Below are 20,607 nucleotides of genomic sequence, written 5' to 3' on the forward strand. Positions count from 1 at the left end.
TAGATCTCTCTCCCCCAACTCCACTTATAGAGGAGTCGGATTCGCAGCAGGAAAAGCACCAGTTTAGGTTTCCCAAACGTACACGGAGTGCGTTTTTCGATCACTCTAACTTCAGAGAGGCTGTCCAGAAGCACAGAGCATTTCCGGACAAGCGCTTTACTAAGCGCCTTAATGACACACGTTACCCCTTCCCCTCTGACGTAGTTAAGGGTTGGGCTCAATGTCCCAAGTTGGATCCGCCAGTCTCTAGACTGGCGGCTAGATCCGTAGTATCAGTGGCAGATGGTTCATCGCTCAAGGATGCCACTGACAGGCAGATAGAGCTCCTGATGAAATCCATCTATGAAGCCACAGGCGCGTCTTTTGCCCCGGCCTTCGCAGCCGTGTGGGCACTCCAAGCTATCTCAGCTTCTCTGTCTGAGATTAATGCGGTCACACGTACCTCTGCTCCGCAAGTTGCGTCCTTGACTTCTCAGGCGTCGGTATTTTCATCCTACGCCATGAATGCCGTCCTGGACTCTGCTAGCCGTACAGCGGTAGCGTCCGCCAATTCGGTGGCAGTCCGCAGGGCCATGTGGCTACGCGAATGGAAGGCAGACTCTGCTTCCAAGAAGTTCTTAACCGGTTTGCCATTTTCCGGCGACCGATTGTTTGGCGAGCGATTGGATGAAATTATTAAGCAATCCAAGGGAAAGGACTCGTCCTTACCCCAGTCCAAGCCAAACAGACCTCAGCAACGGAAAATTCAATCGAGGTTTCGGTACTTTCGGCCCTCAGCCAGGTCCCAACCTTCCTCGTCCAACAGGCCACAGAAGGGCCAGAGGAACTCTTATTCATGGCGGTCTAAGTCACGTCCTCCAAAGACCGCCGGAGGCACCGTCTCCAAGGCGGCCTCCTCATGACTTTTGGCCTCCCCAAACCGCATCCTCGGTCGGTGGCAGGCTCTCCCGCTTTTGCGACGCCTGGTGGCCAAATGTCCAAGACCGATGGGTGAGAGACATTCTGTCTCACGGTTACAGGATAGAGTTCAGCTCTCGTCCCCCGACTCGTTTCTTCTGAACATCTCCGCCCCCCGAGCGAGCCGAGGCACTTTTTCAGGCGGTGAACACTCTGAAGACAGAAGGAGTTGTGATCCCCGTTCCCCTTCAGGAACGTGGTCGCGGGTTTTACTCCAACTTGTTCGTGGTGCCAAAAAAGGATGGATCATTCCGTCCCGTTCTGGACCTCAAACTGCTCAACAGACATGTGAGAACCAGACGGTTTTGCATGGAATGTCTCCGCTCGGTCATCGCTTTGATGTCCCAAGGAGACTTCCTAGCATCAATCGACATCAGGGATGCTTATCTCCATGTGCCGATCGCACCAGAGCATCAACGCTTCCTGCGTTTCGCCATCGGGGACGAACATCTTCAGTTTGTGGCACTGCCGTTCGGCCTGGCGACAGCCCCACGGGTCTTCACCAAGGTCATGGCATCCGTTGTGGCGGTCCTACACTCTCAAGGCCACTCGGTGATCCCTTACTTGGACGATCTCCTAGTCAAAGCACCCTCCCGGGTGGCATGTCAACACAGCCTGACCGTGGCTCTGGAGACTCTCCAGAGATTCGGGTGGATCATCAATTTCCCAAAGTCAAAACTGACACCGACCCAATCACTGACTTACCTCGGGATGGAGTTTCATACTCTCTCAGCGATAGTCAAGCTACCGCTGGACAAACAGCGTTCGCTGCAGACAGGGGTGCACTCTCTTCTTCGGGCCCAGTCACACCCCTTGAGGCGCCTCATGCACTTCCTGGGGAAGATGGTGGCAGCAATGGAGGCAGTCCCCTTTGCGCAGTTTCATCTGTGTCCACTCCAATGGGACATTCTCCGCAAATGGGACAGGAGGTCGACGTCCCTGGACAAGAACGTCTCTCTTTCCCTGGCAGCCAAAACCTCTCTTCAGTGGTGGCTTCTTCCCACTTCTCTGTCGAAGGGAAAATCCTTCCTGCCCCCATCCTGGGCTGTGGTCACGACGGATGCGAGTCTGTCAGGGTGGGGAGCGTTTTTTCTCCACCACAGGGCTCAGGGAACCTGGACTCCGACAGAGTCCTCCCTTCAGATCAATGTTCTGGAGATAAGGCCAGTGTATCTAGCCCTGAAGGCGTTTCATCGCTGGCTGGAGGGCAGGCAGATCCGCATACAGTCGGACAACGCCACGGCGGTCGCGTACATCAACCATCAGGGCGGCACGCGCAGCCGTCAAGCCTTCCAGGAAGTTCGGCGGATTCTGCTGTGGGCGGAGGCCACAGCATCCACCATCTCCGCAGTTCACATCCCGGGCGTAGTAAACTGGGAAGCAGACTTCCTCAGTCGCCAGGGCATGGACGCAGGGGAATGGTCTCTTCACCCGGACGTGTTTCAAGAGATCTGTTGCCGCTGGGGAACGCCGGACGTCGATCTCATGGCGTCTCGGCACAACAACAAAGTCCCGGCATTCATGGCACGGTCTCAAGATCACAGAGCTCTGGCGGCGGACGCATTAGTTCAGGATTGGTCGCAGTTTCGACTACCTTATGTGTTTCCTCCTCTGGCAATGCTGCCCAGAGTGTTACGCAAGATCAGGTCCGACTGCCGCCGCGCCATCCTCGTCGCTCCAGACTGGCCGAGGAGGTCGTGGTACCCGGATCTGTGGCACCTCACGGTGGGTCAACCGTGGGCACTCCCAGACCAACCAGACTTGCTGTCTCAAGGGCCATTTTTCCATCTGAATTCTGCGGCCCTCAACCTGACTGTGTGGCCATTGAGTCCTGGATCCTAGCGTCCTCAGGGTTATCTCAAGATGTCATTGCCACTATGAGACAGGCCAGGAAACCAACGTCCGCCAAGATCTATCACAGGGCTTGGAGGATCTTCTTATCCTGGTGCTCTGATAAGGGTTTTACCCCCTGGCCATTTGCCTTACCCACCTTTCTTTCCTTCCTTCAATCCGGAATGGACAAGGGTTTGTCTCTCGGCTCTCTCAAGGGACAAGTTTCGGCGCTTTCCGTGTTTTTTCAAAAGCGTCTAGCCAGACTTCCGCAGGTCCGCACGTTCCTGCAGGGAGTTTGCCACATAGTCCCACCTTACAAGCGGCCGCTGGAACCTTGGGATCTTAACAGAGTGCTAAGGGCTCTTCAGAAACCACCTTTCGAGCCGCTGCGGGATGTCTCTCTATCACGTCTTTCGCAGAAGGTGGCTTTTCTAGTGGCGGTTACATCACTCCGTAGAGTGTCGGAGCTAGCAGCGTTGTCATGCAAAGCCCCCTTCCTGTTTTTTCACCAGGATAAGGTGGTTCTGCGTCCGGTCCCGGAATTCCTCCCTAAGGTGGTATCCCCTTTTCATCTCAATCAGGATATCTCCTTACCTTCATTTTGCCCTCATCCAGTTCACCAATGTGAAAAGGATTTGCACTTGTTAGATCTAGTGAGAGCACTCCGGCTCTACGTGTCTCGCACGGCGCCCCTGCGCCGTTCAGATGCGCTCTTTGTCCTTGTCGCTGGCCAGCGTAAAGGGTCGCAGGCGTCCAAGTCAACCTTGGCTCGGTGGATCAAGGAACCGATTCTTGAAGCCTACCGTTCTTCTGGGCTTCCGGTTCCTTCAGGGCTGAAAGCCCATTCTACCAGAGTCGTGGGTGCGTCATGGGCATTGCGGCACCAGGCTACGGCTCAGCAGGTGTGTCAGGCGGCTACCTGGTCTAGTCTGCACACTTTCACGAAACACTATCAGGTGCATACCTATGCTTCGGCAGATGCCAGCCTAGGTAGGCGAGTCCTTCAGGCGGCGGTTGCCCACCTGTAAGAGGGGGCCGTTTTCGGCTCTTTTTATCGAGGTATTCTTTTACCCACCCAGGGACTGCTTTTGGACGTCCCAATTGTCTGGGTCTCCCAATGGAGCGACAAAGAAGGGAATTTTGTTTACTTACCGTAAATTCCTTTTCTTCTAGCTCCTATTGGGAGACCCAGCACCCGCCCCTGTTCCCTTCGGGCTGTTGTTCTGTTGTGTACACATGTTGTTCATGTTGAATTGTTCCTTTGGTTCATAGTTTCAGTTCTCCGAACATCCTTCGGATTGAATTTACCTTAGACCAATTTATAAGTTTCCTCCTTCCTGCTTTTGCACCAAAACTGAGGAGCCCGTGATGCACGGGAGGGTGTATAGGCAGAGGGGAGGGGTTACACTTTTTAAAGTGTAATACTTTGTGTGGCCTCCGGAGGCAGAAGCTATACACCCAATTGTCTGGGTCTCCCAATAGGAACTAGAAGAAAAGGAATTTACGGTAAGTAAACAAAATTCCCTTCTTTTTAGAGAGTAACTGTAAAGCGCAGGGTTAAATTTTCCTGTGAAAACATAGTCTACGACGTTCCCTGGGTCACGTGAGGTGTCTGTGCAAAATTTTGTGATTGTAAATGCGACGGTGCGGATACACTTTTCGTTTCACTTTTTCCCCATTATGTAGATAGGGGCAAAATTGATTGGTAAATTGGAACGCGCGGGGTTAAAATTTCCCCTCACAACATAGCCTATGACGCTCTCGGGGTACAGGCGTGTGAGTGTGCAAAATTTTGTGGCTGTAGTTGCGACGGTACAGATGCCAATCCCGGACACACACCATACACATACATACGTACGTACGTACGTACGTACGTACGTACGTACATACATACATACATACATACATACATACATACACACATTCAGCTTTATATATTAGATGTTCCTGTGCTTGCTAAGATAATCTAATATATATGTGTCCCTGGTATGTCCTGTGTAATGGCCGTGTCTGATCATAACACATCGCCTGGGCCGGAGGGACATAAAGTATACAGACATAACAGCACGGGATTCTTTGAGGTAAAGCGGTTTTTAAAAATAGGCGGGGGAATGTTTTACCTCACAGAATCATTTGTAATCCCATGCTGTATGTCTGTATACTCTTCTGTGTCTCCCCTGGTGTAATGTCTGTATACTCTTCTGTGTCTCCCCGGGTGTAATGTTTGTATACTCTTCTGTGTCTCCCCTGGTGTAATGTCTGTATACTCTTCTGTGTGCTCCCTGGGTGTAATGTCTGTATACTCTTCTGTGTCCTCCCCGGGTGTAATGTCTGTATACTCTTCTGTGTCTCCCCGGGTGTAATGTCTGTATACTCTCCTGTGTCCTCCCCCGGGTGTAATGTCTGTATACTCTTCTGTGTTCTCCCCGGGTGTAATGTCTGTATACTCTTCTGTGTTCTCCCCGGGTGTAATGTCTGTATACTCTTCTGTGTTCTCCCCGGGTGTAATGTCTGTATACTCTTCTGTGTTCTCCCCGGGTGTAATGTCTGTATACTCTTCTGTGTCCTCCCCCGGGTGTAATGTCTGTATACTCTTCTGTGTCCTCCCCCGGGTGTAATGTCTGTATACTGTTCTGTGTTCTCCCCGGGTGTAATGTCTGTATACTCTTCTGTGTCCTCCCCGGGTGTAATGTCTGTATACTCTTCTGTGTCCTCCCCGGGTGTAATGTCTGTATACTCTTCTGTGTTCTCCCCGGGTGTAATGTCTGTATACTCTTCTGTGTCCTCCCCCGGGTGTAATGTCTGTATACTCTTCTGTGTCCTCCCCGGGTGTAATGTCTGTATACTCTTCTGTGTCCTCCTCGGGTGTAATGTCTGTATACTCTTCTGTGTTCTCCCCGGGTGTAATGTCTGTATACTCTTCTGTTCTCCCCGGGTGTAATGTCTGTATACTCTTCTGTGTTCTCCCCGGGTGTAATGTCTGTATACTCTTCTGTGTTCTCCCCGGGTGTAATGTCTGTATACTCTTCTGTGTCCTCCCCGGGTGTAATGTCTGTATACTCTTGTGTCTCCCCGGGTGTAATGTCTGTATACTCTCCTGTGTCCTCCCCGGGTGTAATGTCTGTATACTCTTCTGTGTCCTCCCCGGGTGTAATGTCTGTATACTCTTCTGTGTCCTCCCCGGGTGTAATGTCTGTATACTCTTCTGTGTTCTCCCCGGGTGTAATGTCTGTATACTCTTCTGTGTCCTCCCCCGGGTGTAATGTCTGTATACTCTTCTGTGTTCTCCCCGGGTGTAATGTCTGTATACTCTTCTGTGTCCTCCCCCGGGTGTAATGTCTGTATACTCTTCTGTGTCCTCCCCGGGTGTAATGTCTGTATACTCCTTCTGTGTCCTCCCCGGGTGAAATGTCTGTATACTCTTCTGTGTCCTCCCCGGGTGTAATGTCTGTATACTCTTCTGTGTTCTCCCCGGGTGTAATGTCTGTATACTCTTCTGTGTCCTCCCCCGGGTGTAATGTCTGTATACTCTTCTGTGTTCTCCCCGGGTGTAATGTCTGTATACTCTTCTGTGTCCTCCCCCGGGTGTAATGTCTGTATACTCTTCTGTGTCCTCCCCCGGGTGTAATGTCTGTATACTGTTCTGTGTTCTCCCCGGGTGTAATGTCTGTATACTCTTCTGTGTCCTCCCCGGGTGTAATGTCTGTATACTCCTCTGTGTCCTCCTCGGGTGTAATGTCTGTATACTCTTCTGTGTTCTCCCCGGGTGTAATGTCTGTATACTCTTCTGTTCTCCCCGGGTGTAATGTCTGTATACTCTTCTGTGTTCTCCCCGGGTGTAATGTCTGTATACTCTTCTGTGTTCTCCCCGGGTGTAATGTCTGTATACTCTTCTGTGTCCTCCCCCGGGTGTAATGTCTGTATACTCTTCTGTGTCCTCCCCCGGGTGTAATGTCTGTATACTCTCCTGTGTTCTCCCCGGGTGTAATGTCTGTATACTCTTCTGTGTCCTCCCCCGGGTGTAATGTCTGTATACTGTTCTGTGTTCTCCCCGGGTGTAATGTCTGTATACTCTTCTGTGTCCTCCCCGGGTGTAATGTCTGTATACTCCTCTGTGTCCTCCTCGGGTGTAATGTCTGTATACTCTTCTGTGTTCTCCCCGGGTGTAATGTCTGTATACTCTTCTGTTCTCCCCGGGTGTAATGTCTGTATACTCTTCTGTGTTCTCCCCGGGTGTAATGTCTGTATACTCTTCTGTGTTCTCCCCGGGTGTAATGTCTGTATACTCTTCTGTGTCCTCCCCCGGGTGTAATGTCTGTATACTCTCCTGTGTCCTCCTCGGGTGTAATGTCTGTATACTCTTCTGTGTTCTCCCCGGGTGTAATGTCTGTATACTCTTCTGTTCTCCCCGGGTATAATGTCTGTATACTCTTCTGTGTTCTCCCCGGGTGTAATGTCTGTATACTCTTCTGTGTCCTCCCCGGGTGAAATGTCTGTATACTCTTCTGTGTCCTCCCCCGGGTGTAATGTCTGTATACTCTTCTGTGTTCTCCCCGGGTGTAATGTCTGTATACTCTTCTGTGTCCTCCCCCGGGTGTAATGTCTGTATACTCTTCTGTGTTCTCCCCGGGTGTAATGTCTGTATACTCTTCTGTGTCCTCCCCGGGTGTAATGTCTGTATACTCTTCTGTGTCCTCCCCCGGATGTAATGTCTGTATACTCTTCTGTGTCCTCCCCGGGTGTAATGTCTGTATACTCTTCTGTGTCCTCCCCCGGGTGTAATGTCTGTATACTCTTCTGTGTCCTCCCCCGGGTGTAATGTCTGTATACTCTCCTGTGTTCTCCCCGGGTGTAATGTCTGTATACTCTTCTGTGTCCTCCCCCGGGTGTAATGTCTGTATACTGTTCTGTGTTCTCCCCGGGTGTAATGTCTGTATACTCTTCTGTGTCCTCCCCGGGTGTAATGTCTGTATACTCCTCTGTGTCCTCCTCGGGTGTAATGTCTGTATACTCTTCTGTGTCCTCCCCCGGGTGTAATGTCTGTATACTCTCCTGTGTTCTCCCCGGGTGTAATGTCTGTATACTCTTCTGTGTCCTCCCCCGGGTGTAATGTCTGTATACTGTTCTGTGTTCTCCCCGGGTGTAATGTCTGTATACTCTTCTGTTCTCCCCGGGTATAATGTCTGTATACTCTTCTGTGTTCTCCCCGGGTGTAATGTCTGTATACTCTTCTGTGTCCTCCCCGGGTGAAATGTCTGTATACTCTTCTGTGTCCTCCCCCGGGTGTAATGTCTGTATACTCTTCTGTGTTCTCCCCGGGTGTAATGTCTGTATACTCTTCTGTGTCCTCCCCCGGGTGTAATGTCTGTATACTCTTCTGTGTTCTCCCCGGGTGTAATGTCTGTATACTCTTCTGTGTCCTCCCCGGGTGTAATGTCTGTATACTCTTCTGTGTCCTCCCCCGGATGTAATGTCTGTATACTCTTCTGTGTCCTCCCCGGGTGTAATGTCTGTATACTCTTCTGTGTCCTCCCCCGGGTGTAATGTCTGTATACTCTTCTGTGTCCTCCCCCGGGTGTAATGTCTGTATACTCTCCTGTGTTCTCCCCGGGTGTAATGTCTGTATACTCTTCTGTGTCCTCCCCCGGGTGTAATGTCTGTATACTGTTCTGTGTTCTCCCCGGGTGTAATGTCTGTATACTCTTCTGTGTCCTCCCCGGGTGTAATGTCTGTATACTCCTCTGTGTCCTCCTCGGGTGTAATGTCTGTATACTCTTCTGTGTTCTCCCCGGGTGTAATGTCTGTATACTGTTCTGTGTTCTCCCCGGGTGTAATGTCTGTATACTCCTCTGTGTCCTCCTCGGGTGTAATGTCTGTATACTCTTCTGTGTTCTCCCCGGGTGTAATGTCTGTATACTCTTCTGTTCTCCCCGGGTGTAATGTCTGTATACTCTTCTGTGTTCTCCCCGGGTGTAATGTCTGTATACTCTTCTGTGTCCTCCCCCGGGTGTAATGTCTGTATACTCTTCTGTGTTCTCCCCGGGTGTAATGTCTGTATACTCTTCTGTGTCCTCCCCCGGGTGTAATGTCTGTATACTGTTCTGTGTTCTCCCCGGGTGTAATGTCTGTATACTCTTCTGTGTCCTCCCCGGGTGTAATGTCTGTATACTCCTCTGTGTCCTCCTCGGGTGTAATGTCTGTATACTCTTCTGTGTTCTCCCCGGGTGTAATGTCTGTATACTCTTCTGTGTTCTCCCCGGGTGTAATGTCTGTATACTCTTCTGTGTCCTCCCCCGGGTGTAATGTCTGTATACTCTTCTGTGTTCTCCCCGGGTGTAATGTCTGTATACTCTTCTGTGTCCTCCCCCGGGTGTAATGTCTGTATACTCTTCTGTGTCCTCCCCGGGTGTAATGTCTGTATACTCTTCTGTGTCCTCCCCGGGTGTAATGTCTGTATACTCTTCTGTGTCCTCCCCCGGATGTAATGTCTGTATACTCTTCTGTGTCCTCCCCGGGTGTAATGTCTGTATACTCTTCTGTGTCCTCCCCCGGGTGTAATGTCTGTATACTCTTCTGTGTCCTCCCCCGGGTGTAATGTCTGTATACTCTCCTGTGTTCTCCCCGGGTGTAATGTCTGTATACTCTTCTGTGTCCTCCCCCGGGTGTAATGTCTGTATACTGTTCTGTGTTCTCCCCGGGTGTAATGTCTGTATACTCTTCTGTGTTCTCCCCGGGTGTAATGTCTGTATACTCTTCTGTTCTCCCCGGGTGTAATGTCTGTATACTCTTCTGTGTTCTCCCCGGGTGTAATGTCTGTATACTCTTCTGTGTCCTCCCCCGGTGTAATGTCTGTATACTCTTCTGTGTTCTCCCCGGGTGTAATGTCTGTATACTCTTCTGTGTCCTCCCCCGGGTGTAATGTCTGTATACTCTTCTGTGTTCTCCCCGGGTGTAATGTCTGTATACTCTTCTGTGTCCTCCCCCGGGTGTAATGTCTGTATACTCTTCTGCGTCCCGTCCCTGGAGATGTGGTATGATCAGACCATGTTCTTTACGTTCAGACACGGCCATTACACAGTACACAGCTGGGGCTTATATATAAGATTATCTCAGCACAGGAACATTTTCTATAACATCTAATTATGGAAATTGTTGTTATTACAAGATCTATTGATTAAAATCAACTTTAAGATTAGTTCTTGGCAGAACCCCCTTTAAGGCTGTCTTGTCTAAAAGTCTAGTCCAAATTTTCCCTGGATAGGTATTAGGCCACATTCCCACGTGTGTGTCGCATTCCACGTATGGGCCGCGATGTATGAACCATTTGTAGGGATCCGGACCCGAACTTCGGCTTATACTCTGAACAGGACATATGGGTTTGTGAATGGGGCTTTTTTTTATCAATACTGTCTAATGCCGAAATGTATTTTGTAAAGTATCTTAAGTTGTGAACAGATTTAGGTTTTTAAAGTTACATAATATATTTTCATTATTAACTTCTCAGCAGGTCATGCCAAAATTATAATTTGTTATAGATTACCATTCAATCTTAAAGTGGCAACCATTTACTTAGGAATTATATTATGTACATACATACAGCGGGAGAAACAAGTATTGAGTTTTCCTTCCTTCTGGTTATGTGACAGCTCCAGAGTGTAAAATATGCAGAAGTCTGTTATCTGCCTTCCAGCAGTGAGATTTCACATTCACTCTATTGTCTTGTCTGTTCCCCAGAGTTCAGCATTATCTAGAACAGGGGTGGGTAACCTTTTTTACTGCCGGGGGCCATTTGGAAATTTCTACCAACCTTCGAGGGGCCGCACATAATTAGCAAAGTGAAAATGACCCTGCTATATTTGGTCAAACAATTAATTAACTTACCCTTACTGTGGCGCGGCTATGATGTTTTGTGATACTAATCGTGTTGCCTCTCACAGCTGCTTTTTCATTTTTGTTTGGGTCTGGAGCGCAGTCAACTCTTTGTGATAAGATTGGTAAATCATATACATCACATAACAGACGCTGTATATACATCACAGGAGACACTGGGGGCACATACATCACACAAGGGGCTGGGGACATGTATATGCCCCCAGCCCCTCCTGTGATGTATATGTCCCCAGCCCCTCCTGTGATGTATATGCCCCCAGTCCCTCCTGTGATGTATATGCCTCCAGCCTTCCTGTGATGTATGTGCCCCAGCTCCTCTTGTGATGTATATGCCCCCAGCCCCTCTTGTGATGTATGTGCCCCAGCTCCTCTTGTGATGTATATGCCCCCAGCCCCTCTTGTGATGTATGTGCCCCCAGCCCCTTTTGTGATGTATGTGCCCCCAGCCCCTCCTGTGATGTATATGCCCCCAGTCCCTCCTGTGATGTATATGCCTCCAGCCTTCCTGTGATGTATGTGCCCCAGCTCCTCTTGTGATGTATGTGCCCCCAGCCCCTCTTGTGATGTATGTGCCCCCAGCCCCTCTTGTGATGTATGTGCCCCCAGCCCCTCTTGTGATGTATGTGCCCCTGAGGTTGGAGTAGGTGCAAGTTGCGGTGCTGCTGTGGACGCATATTGTGTACAAATGACAACAGGTAATTGGACTGAATTATGGGGCTAAGTAGATAGATGGGGGCAATACTATAGGCACATGCTTGCTACCTTAAACTATTATGGCATGCAAATTATAGTACCCTCTAATCAGTCTATATAGTGCCTGTTGACATACCCATATTTTATATAGGGTGTTCATATTTTCATACTAGTATAAAATTTACAACACTGGTATTATATACTATGCATTTGTAGACTACATCCCCATTGGTCCACTCCTGTAAACATATGATATGTCCATTTACACTGGCCGTTACTATACGGGCAGATGCAGCTACTGTAACATTGTGCCACTCCTTATAAGTGCGGCTTGACATCCCTCCCTATATCCCAAAAATGTTATCCTGTGTATGATGAAATTTTTATATGATTTTTGCACGAGCACTTTGTATAAATAAAATTTGATATTATAAATATAAAGTACGATTCCTGGATTCTTTATAGGTTGCTATCTAATATATTGGAATCTATTTCAGAACTATGAGAGGCCTTATATAGGTTATTTTTCCTCTTGTGATGTATGTGCCCCCAGCCCCTCTTGTGATGTATGTGCCCCCCGCCCCTCTTGTGATGTATGTGCCCCCCGCCCCTCTTGTGATGTATGTGCCCCCCGCCCCTCTTGTGATGTATGTGCCCCAGCTCCTCTTGTGATGTATATGCCCCCAGCCCCTCTTGTGATGTATGTGCCCCCAGCCCCTTTTGTGATGTATGTGCCCCCAGCCCCTCCTGTGATGTATATGCCCCCAGTCCCTCCTGTGATGTATATGCCTCCAGCCTTCCTGTGATGTATGTGCCCCAGCTCCTCTTGTGATGTATGTGCCCCCAGCCCCTCTTGTGATGTATGTGCCCCCAGCCCCTCTTGTGATGTATGTGCCCCCAGCCCCTCTTGTGATGTATGTGCCCCTGAGGTTGGAGTAGGTGCAAGTTGCGGTGCTGCTGTGGACGCATATTGTGTACAAATGACAACAGGTAATTGGACTGAATTATGGGGCTAAGTAGATAGATGGGGGCAATACTATAGGCACATGCTTGCTACCTTAAACTATTATGGCATGCAAATTATAGTACCCTCTAATCAGTCTATATAGTGCCTGTTGACATACCCATATTTTATATAGGGTGTTCATATTTTCATACTAGTATAAAATTTACAACACTGGTATTATATACTATGCATTTGTAGACTACATCCCCATTGGTCCACTCCTGTAAACATATGATATGTCCATTTACACTGGCCGTTACTATACGGGCAGATGCAGCTACTGTAACATTGTGCCACTCCTTATAAGTGCGGCTTGACATCCCTCCCTATATCCCAAAAATGTTATCCTGTGTATGATGAAATTTTTATATGATTTTTGCACGAGCACTTTGTATAAATAAAATTTGATATTATAAATATAAAGTACGATTCCTGGATTCTTTATAGGTTGCTATCTAATATATTGGAATCTATTTCAGAACTATGAGAGGCCTTATATAGGTTATTTTTCCTCTTGTGATGTATGTGCCCCCAGCCCCTCTTGTGATGTATGTGCCCCCCGCCCCTCTTGTGATGTATGTGCCCCCCGCCCCTCTTGTGATGTATGTGCCCCCCGCCCCTCTTGTGATGTATGTGCCCCCCGCCCCTCCTGTGATGTATAAGTCACAGGAGACGCTGAGGACATGCACATCACAAGAGGGGCTGGGGTGCAGGCGCCACACCAGAGGGGCTGGGGCGCAGGCGCCACACCAGAGGGGCACAGATCACTTGCGGAGCCCTGACATCAGTGGGGGGGAGGGACACACAAACCTGTGGTGATACACAGCATTGGGGCGCACACAGCACTGAGGGGAGGGGGCCACAAAGCACTGGACAGGGCACACAGCAGCAGAGGGCTGGCGCTGGACACACAGCAGCGCCGGACTCACAGCATCGGAGAGCAGGCACCGGGCACGCTGCTCCGAGGACCAGGGGGCGGGCACGCTGCTCCGAGGACCAGGGGGCGGGCACGCTGCTCCGAGGACCAGGGGGCGGGCACGCTGCTCCGAGGACCAGGGGGCGGGCACGCTGCTCCGAGGACCAGGGGGCGGGCACGCTGCTCCGAGGACCAGGGGGGCGGGCACGCTGCTCCGAGGACCAGGGGGCGGGCACGCTGCTCCGAGGACCAGGGGGCGGGCACGCTGCTCCGAGGACCGGGGGGGGCGGGCACGCTGCTCCGAGGACCGGGGGGGCGGGAAAGCAGGTCAGAGGGCCGGGGGGCTCAGTGGTTAGCACTGCGGTCTTGTGGTGGCTCAGTGGTTAGCACTGCGGTCAAGTGGTGGCTCAGTGGTTAGCACTGCGGTCTTGTGGTGGCTCAGTGGTTAGCACTGCGGTCTTGTTGTGGCTCAGTGGTTAGCACTGCGGTCTTGTGGTGGCTCAGTGGTTAGCACTGCAGTCTTGTGGTGGCTCAGTGGTTAGCACTGCGGTCTTGTGGTGGCTCAGTGGTTAGCACTGCGGTCTTGTGGTGGCTCAGTGGTTAGCACTGCGGTCTTGCAGCGCTGGGGTCCTGTGTTCAAATCTCAACAAGGACAACATCTGCAAGGATGTTCTGCCCTTGTTTGCGTGGGTTTCCTCCGGGTTCTCCGGTTTCCTTCTACACTCCAAAGACATACTGATAGGGAATTGAGTGTGATCCCCAATGTTGCTGATGTATGTACAGTGCTATGGAATTAATAGCGCTACATAAGTGAATAAATATTATTACATCAATTAACACAAGTTTAATAAAGCTGTCCAGAGCAGTACGGCAACCATTCATTTTATTGTGTTTTTCTGCTGTTTCTTTGATGGTTTTGGACTATTAATATTTAAAAATCAAAATGTCTTTTTTTCTGATCATTTTAAGGGGAATGTTCTTCCGCCCAGATAGAAACAATTCAGGATCTTCACCCAGAAAACCTCATCCATTGTCATCTGCATTTTAAAAATCAGAATCCTGATTTTCCACCTCCTGAAATATTTTCGATTACAATGGGATTTGATGTGGAGACAGGTATGATGATTGTAATAAACATGATTTTGTTTTGTATGACGATGGAATCTGACCTTTTCCACTTGTCCTGGTAACATATAGCTGAGCCCTTTAGTATAATGTCAATTAACTTCTTTGAGCATTTTCACTTTGAATCAGAAACTCATTCACGTAGTTAAACATTTCCTTGAGCTGTGTAAAAATCACATTGCCATTACAAGTCCTTTTCGGGCCACCATATACAGTGGGGAAAATAAGGATTTGATCCTCTGCCGATTTTGCAGTTTTCCCATCTACAAAGAATGGAGAGGTCTGTAATTTATATCGTACGCAACTTCAACTGTGACACAGGACAAAAAAAATCCAGAAAATCCCATTGTAAGATTTTTAAATAATTAATGTGCATTTTATTGTATAAAATAAGTATTTGATACAATAGAAAAACAGAACTTTAATATTTAGTAGAAACCTTTTTTTGCAGTTACAGAGTTTGGACGTTTCTGTTACTACTTGACCAGGTTTACACACTCTGCTGCATGGATTTTGGTGTACTGCTCCATTCAGATCTTCTCCAGATCTTTCAGGTCACTCCTCAATACAGATCTTCTCCAGATTTTTCAGGTTTTTGGCCTGTCACTGGACAACATTGAGTTTCCCCTCCTCCACAGTTTTCCTATTGGGCTCAGGTCTGGAGACTGGCTAGGCACTCCAGGACTTTGAAATGCTTCTTATTGATCTGCTCCTTAGTTGCACTGGCTGTGTGTTTCAGGTTATTGTCATGCTGGAAGACCCAGTCATGACCCATCTTCAATGATCTTACTGAGGGAAGGAGGTTGTTGACCAAAATCTCACAATACATGACCCCATACAGCCTCTTTTTCAATACGATGCAGTTGTCCTGTCCCCTTTGCAGAAAACCACCACCAAAGGATGATGTTTCCACCCCCATGCTTCACAGTTGGGACGGTGTTCTTGACATTGTACTCGTATTTCTTCTTTTTCCAAACACATTGAGTTGATGCCAAAAAGTTCTATTTTGGTGTCAGCTGAACACATGACCTTCTCCTAGGCCTCCTCTGGATCATCCAGGTGGTCATTGGAGAACTTCAAATGGGCCTGGACATGTCCATGTTGCAAGCCTGCAGGATATTAACACACGACGGCGTAGTGTGTTATTAGCTGTAATCTTTGAGACTGTAGTCCCAGCTCTCTTCAGTTCATTGACAAGGTCCTCCTGTGCACTTCTGGGCTGATTCCTGACCTTTCTCAGAATCCTCCTTACCCCATGAGGCAAGTTCTTGCATGGAGCCTCAGAATGAGTAAGATCGACAGACATCTTGTATTTCTTCCATTTTCTAATAATTGTGCCAACAGTTGTTGCCTTCTCACCAAGCTGCTTACCTATTGTCCTGTAGCCCATTCCAGCTTTGTGCAGGTCTATAATTTTGTCCCTTGTGTCCTTAGACAGCTCTTTCTTCTTGGCCATTGTGGAGAGGTTGGAGTGTAATTGATTGTGTTGACAGGTGTCTTTTATAGAGGTAACTGGTTCAAACAGGTGCAATTAATACAGGTAACGACTGTAGAGTAGGAACTTCTTAGGCTACTTTCACACATCAGTTTTCTGCATTCAGGCACAATCCTTTTTTTTCCTGATCCAACGTATCCAGCAAAAAATGTAAAAACCGTATCCACCGGATCAGTTTTTTAACGGATCCGTTATGCCGGATGCGTAAAAAAAACTGATCCGTTTTGCATCCGTTTTGTCCGTTTTTTTTCTTGCTGTATCCGTTTTTTCAGCATGTTCAGTTTACAAAAACGGAGCCGGCAGCCGCATCCGTTTTCTTCATCGTTCCTTATGGGAGACCCAGACCATGGGTGTATAGCTTCTGCCTCCGGAGGACACACAAAGTACTACACTCAAACGTGTAGCTCCTCCCTCCGGGCTATATACACCCCCTGGATGACAATCTAACCAGTTCAATGCTTTGTGTTTCAGGAGGTCACACACACACATGCATTCTCTGATTTTTAATTTTTAAGATTTTGATTTCAAAGATATGGAGAAAAGCGGGTCCAGTCTGGACTCCCACTGTGTCGACGGTGCTGTTAAGGTTGACTTTACAAGGCTGGAGCCTTCACATGCCGCACTCCTTCACCATCCTCTGAGGCTCTGGCTTGAAGTGGGAGCCATCACGGTCCTCTCTGCTTTGCAGGAGACCGGTCTCCATCCGCAGCCCTGTCAGGTTCCTGCCGGACGGAGCGCTTAACCCCCCCCCCCAGGGACATGGCCCTGCGTCTCAAAAGCTAAGTATTGAGACGTTTTTCAGGGGTCCCGGGTACATTTATTATGGGGAGAGTGTGTCTTTTGACTTTGCTGTGAATTCCGGCCGGTTCTCTGGGTTTTTCCTGAGAACCGCGCCGAGGGTGCCTGCTCGTCGGCCGCATGTAAAAATCTAGGCCCCGGCTTCAGTTGCGGCCTAGTTTCGGTTTCAGCTTCCCCTGCATGTCATTCATGCAGGGGAACAGTGTGGCGCCGCCCACCGGCCGTTCAGCAGAGGGGAGGACACTCCTCTCTGAGGAGATGTTTCCCTCCCCTGTATCTCTCCTTGGCCCTCCGGTTTCCCGCTCTTGGCCTAATCCCCGCCCCCCCTCCTCACTCCAGCGCCATTTTATCAGCGTTCTCACACTGATCGGCGCTGGCTGCTGCAGCTGCTGCATCCTGGAAAGCAAACGCTTCACTGGGGGTCCGAGCTGTGGAATCCGGAGGGCACACTGTCATGATGTATTTTACCTTCTCACTGTATTTGCTGTAATACTATGTCAGGATGTGATGTCACTTTCCTTTGGTTGTACTTACTGAACACTTTGAAATGTCTTGGGATGTAAGTAACCATACCTTCCCCCCATCTCCTGTGTCTCTGGGCCCATAATGCAATTATCTCTTGTCCACACAGCCAGGGGAACTTCTCATTGTTTCGTAAGCAGTGGATAACGCCAACTACACAAACCTGTAGACATCTCGGAGCCAACCTAGAATCTTCTAGTGGGCCCAACCATTGCATAGACCCCTACCCTTGAGGGGCGGGCCCACGAGCTCAAACAATTCACTCCTGTTTCTAAATGCAGTTGGGAGTTGAGTTTTTGAAGAGGAAGGGAGCGAGATCTGAATCTGCGGACAGACCTCGCCGTCCAGTGGATTGTGTGGGATTTCTGGGACTCTGAAAAGGACTATTACGTTGTGATCTGGCACTTTGGATTATCGGGAGGTGCCCCCGAATCTGTTTTATTTGGACTTGTCGTGTGCTGTTCCTGTATTCCTGTTAGTAAACCTGTTGGATCATCCTCGGCCTGTTGTCTCTCTTTGCTCTGATGTACACCCCGTCACAAACTGGTGGCAGCAGTGGGATCAGAGCAGAAGAAATGGAGGACAACAGCCAATCGACGTCTGAAACCAGAACCTCAGGATACAGGAACTGGACTGTGGCGAGTCTACAAACAAAGGCCCGTGAATTAGGTGTCGGCTACAAAGGACTCTCTAAGGAGCAACTAATTGAGGCATTGGAACACGCTTGCCTGCAAGATGGCACCGAGGAACAATTTCCACAGCAAGGGGAGCAAAGACGGGAGCCGGAGGTGAATACCCAAAAAAGTCAATGGGTTGTGTGGTACAAGGAAAAGATGGCACTGCTTGGAGATGAGGCCACCATAGAAGATAAGAGGGAGGCCATGCGTGGAGCTGAAGAGAAGGAGCGCAGGATGGAGGAGATGGCATTGCTGGATAAGCAGCTCGCTGTGGAAGCCGCGAGAGGTTCCAGACAGACTGTAACCCCAGCACCCATCATGAGGGAACTTCCCAGAGTGTCCCGCAAAGACTTCAAGCAGTTTAATGAGGCTGCTGGTGACATTGAGGGCTTCTTCCAGGACTTTGAGCATCAGTGTCGATTAATGGAAGTCCCAGAAAGGGAGCGCGTCCGGCATCTGGTTGGGCTCTTAGAGGGTGGAGCTGCTGCAGCCTATAGAGCTATGGACCCTCGGTGGAACTGTGAGTATGCGGATATTAAACAGACTATTCTAGAACATTATGCTGTAACGCCAGACACTTACAGGACTCAGTTCCGTACTCTAGCATGTGATGAGGAAGTGTCCTTCAAGATGTATGCCCACAAACTCAAACATCTGTGGCATCGTTGGTTGGAGGCAGAGGAGGCCTTAACCTTGGAGACCGTCCTCCAGGTCCTCCTAAAAGAGCAGTTTTACTTCAAGTGCCCCGCTGAGATCCGGGAATGGGTGCGTGAAAGGAGACCAGCCACTGTGGAGGAAGCTGCAGCTCTAGCTGATGAGGCTCTCACCATCAAGCCTCAGTGGAAAAAACTACTACCCAGTGAGAAAAAAAACACCAACCCCCCAACGCTGGTGGCCCCTGGTCCTTCTGGCCCCAATGTTCACCATCACCCTAGACCGTCAACTCATGGGGACCTTCGTGTGACTGTGCCTCGCATTACTCATGCTCCACCTTTGGGAATACGACGCGGAGGAAGAATCCCAGAGCGCAGATGTTATGGATGTGGGCAGCCTGGGCACATGCAATTCCAATGTCCAGGTGTTCGTAGACAGAACAGCTACAGACCGCCTTTGCCTGTTCATTACCTACAGACACCTTCACCAGGAGAAGAGCTGGATTCTGTGCCTGATGACTTGCCAAGTGACTCAGATATCCTGGCTCCCCTACCCGGAGTCTATGGGGTGCGAGCTCCAGCCACCTGTTCTTCTGATCTTCAGGACAAACATCTACAGGAGGTCGTGCTGGATGGCCAAAAAGTTGTTGGCTTCCGTGACACTGGGGCTTTCCTCACCATAGTTGATCCCCGAGTAATTCAACCACAAGCAATTCAAAAGGGACCAGGAATTGCCATTGAACTGGCAGGAGGTACCCAGAGATATATTCCAAGAGCGAGTGTGACCCTGGATTATGGCTTTGGGGCAAGACAATGTGTGGTCGGTGTGATGAGCGGCCTCCCTGCAGACGTTCTTCTAGGAAATGATGTGGGGAATCTTCATTGCCACTTTGTCGGTGCGGTAACCAGAAGTCAAGCCAAGAGAGCAGCCCATGTGGACGTGTACAACCCATCCATGGAACTGAGGCCACCAGAACTGCCATTACAGCCGGTGAGTGATTCTTCTTGTGGGGATAATATGAATGTTAATTGGGATAAAGTTCAGTTTAGACAAGAAGTAGAGACTGACCCCACCCTTGCTAGTTTTAGAACTCGGGCTGAAATAGGGCAGCTAGGGGAAAACGGAGAAAGAATTATCAGAGAAAATGGGCTTCTGTATCGGGTTGCCAATGACGACTCCCTAGATAAGCCCTGGACTTATAGCAAACAGCTGATTCTTCCTCAAAAGTACAGAATTCCCCTATTACACCTGGCTCATGACATTCCTACGGCTGGCCATCAAGGCAAAACCCGCACCGAGAGACGATTGACTCAAACTTTTTATTGGCCGGGGATTTCCCAAGCAGTGGCGCATTTCTGCCGAACTTGTGACATATGTCAGCGTAGAGGGCGACCCGGAGATCACCCAAAGGCACCCCTGCAACCGCTCCCTATAATAGAAGAACCCTTTCAAAGAGTAGCTGTTGATATCATTGGACCTCTGGTTAAACCAAGTAAATCTGGAAAGCAGTACATTCTCACTGTTGTGGACTACGCCACCCGATATCCAGAAGCCGTGGCCTTGTCAAGTATCTCTGCAGCCAAGGTGGCCGAGGCCTTGGTTATTATTTTTACCAGAGTAGGATTCCCCAGTGAGATCTTGTCGGACCAAGGCTCCCAGTTTATGTCAGAGTTGGTCCAGTGTCTGTGGCGCACCTGTGGAGTACGAGCGATCCGAACGACCCCGTATCATCCCCAAACAAATGGACTTTGTGAACGATTCAACGGCACTCTGAAGAATATGCTGAGGGCCTTCACGGGCCGAGATTCAGACTGGGAGAAGTACCTACCCCATCTCTTGTTTGCCTATCGGGAAGTTCCCCAGGAGTCCACTGGGTTCTCCCCCTTTGAACTACTCTATGGAAGAAAGGTCCGAGGACCCTTAACCCTGCTCAAGGAATACTGGGAGGGGCAAGTTGAAGATACAGGAACCCCTGTTGTCCCTTATGTCCTAAAGCTGCGAGAAACCTTGGCCCAACTTGCTAGTTTTGCACAGAGTCATT

The 20,607-nt window shown here is 49.4% G+C and overlaps 1 protein-coding gene across 1 annotated transcript in view; it reads left to right on the plus strand.

The window, feature by feature from the left end:
* NUP210 (nucleoporin 210) overlaps positions 1–20,607 on the plus strand; it is a 315,482-nt gene that overhangs the window by 273,495 nt on the left and 21,380 nt on the right. Inside the window, exon 35 of the mRNA XM_075321239.1 lies at positions 14,265–14,411. Within this exon, the coding sequence (XP_075177354.1) occupies positions 14,265–14,411 (147 nt within the window). The remainder of the gene's footprint in view (positions 1–14,264; positions 14,412–20,607) is intronic.

This window comes from Anomaloglossus baeobatrachus, chromosome 8 (assembly GCF_048569485.1).
Source record: "Anomaloglossus baeobatrachus isolate aAnoBae1 chromosome 8, aAnoBae1.hap1, whole genome shotgun sequence".
NCBI lineage: Eukaryota > Metazoa > Chordata > Amphibia > Anura > Aromobatidae > Anomaloglossus > Anomaloglossus baeobatrachus.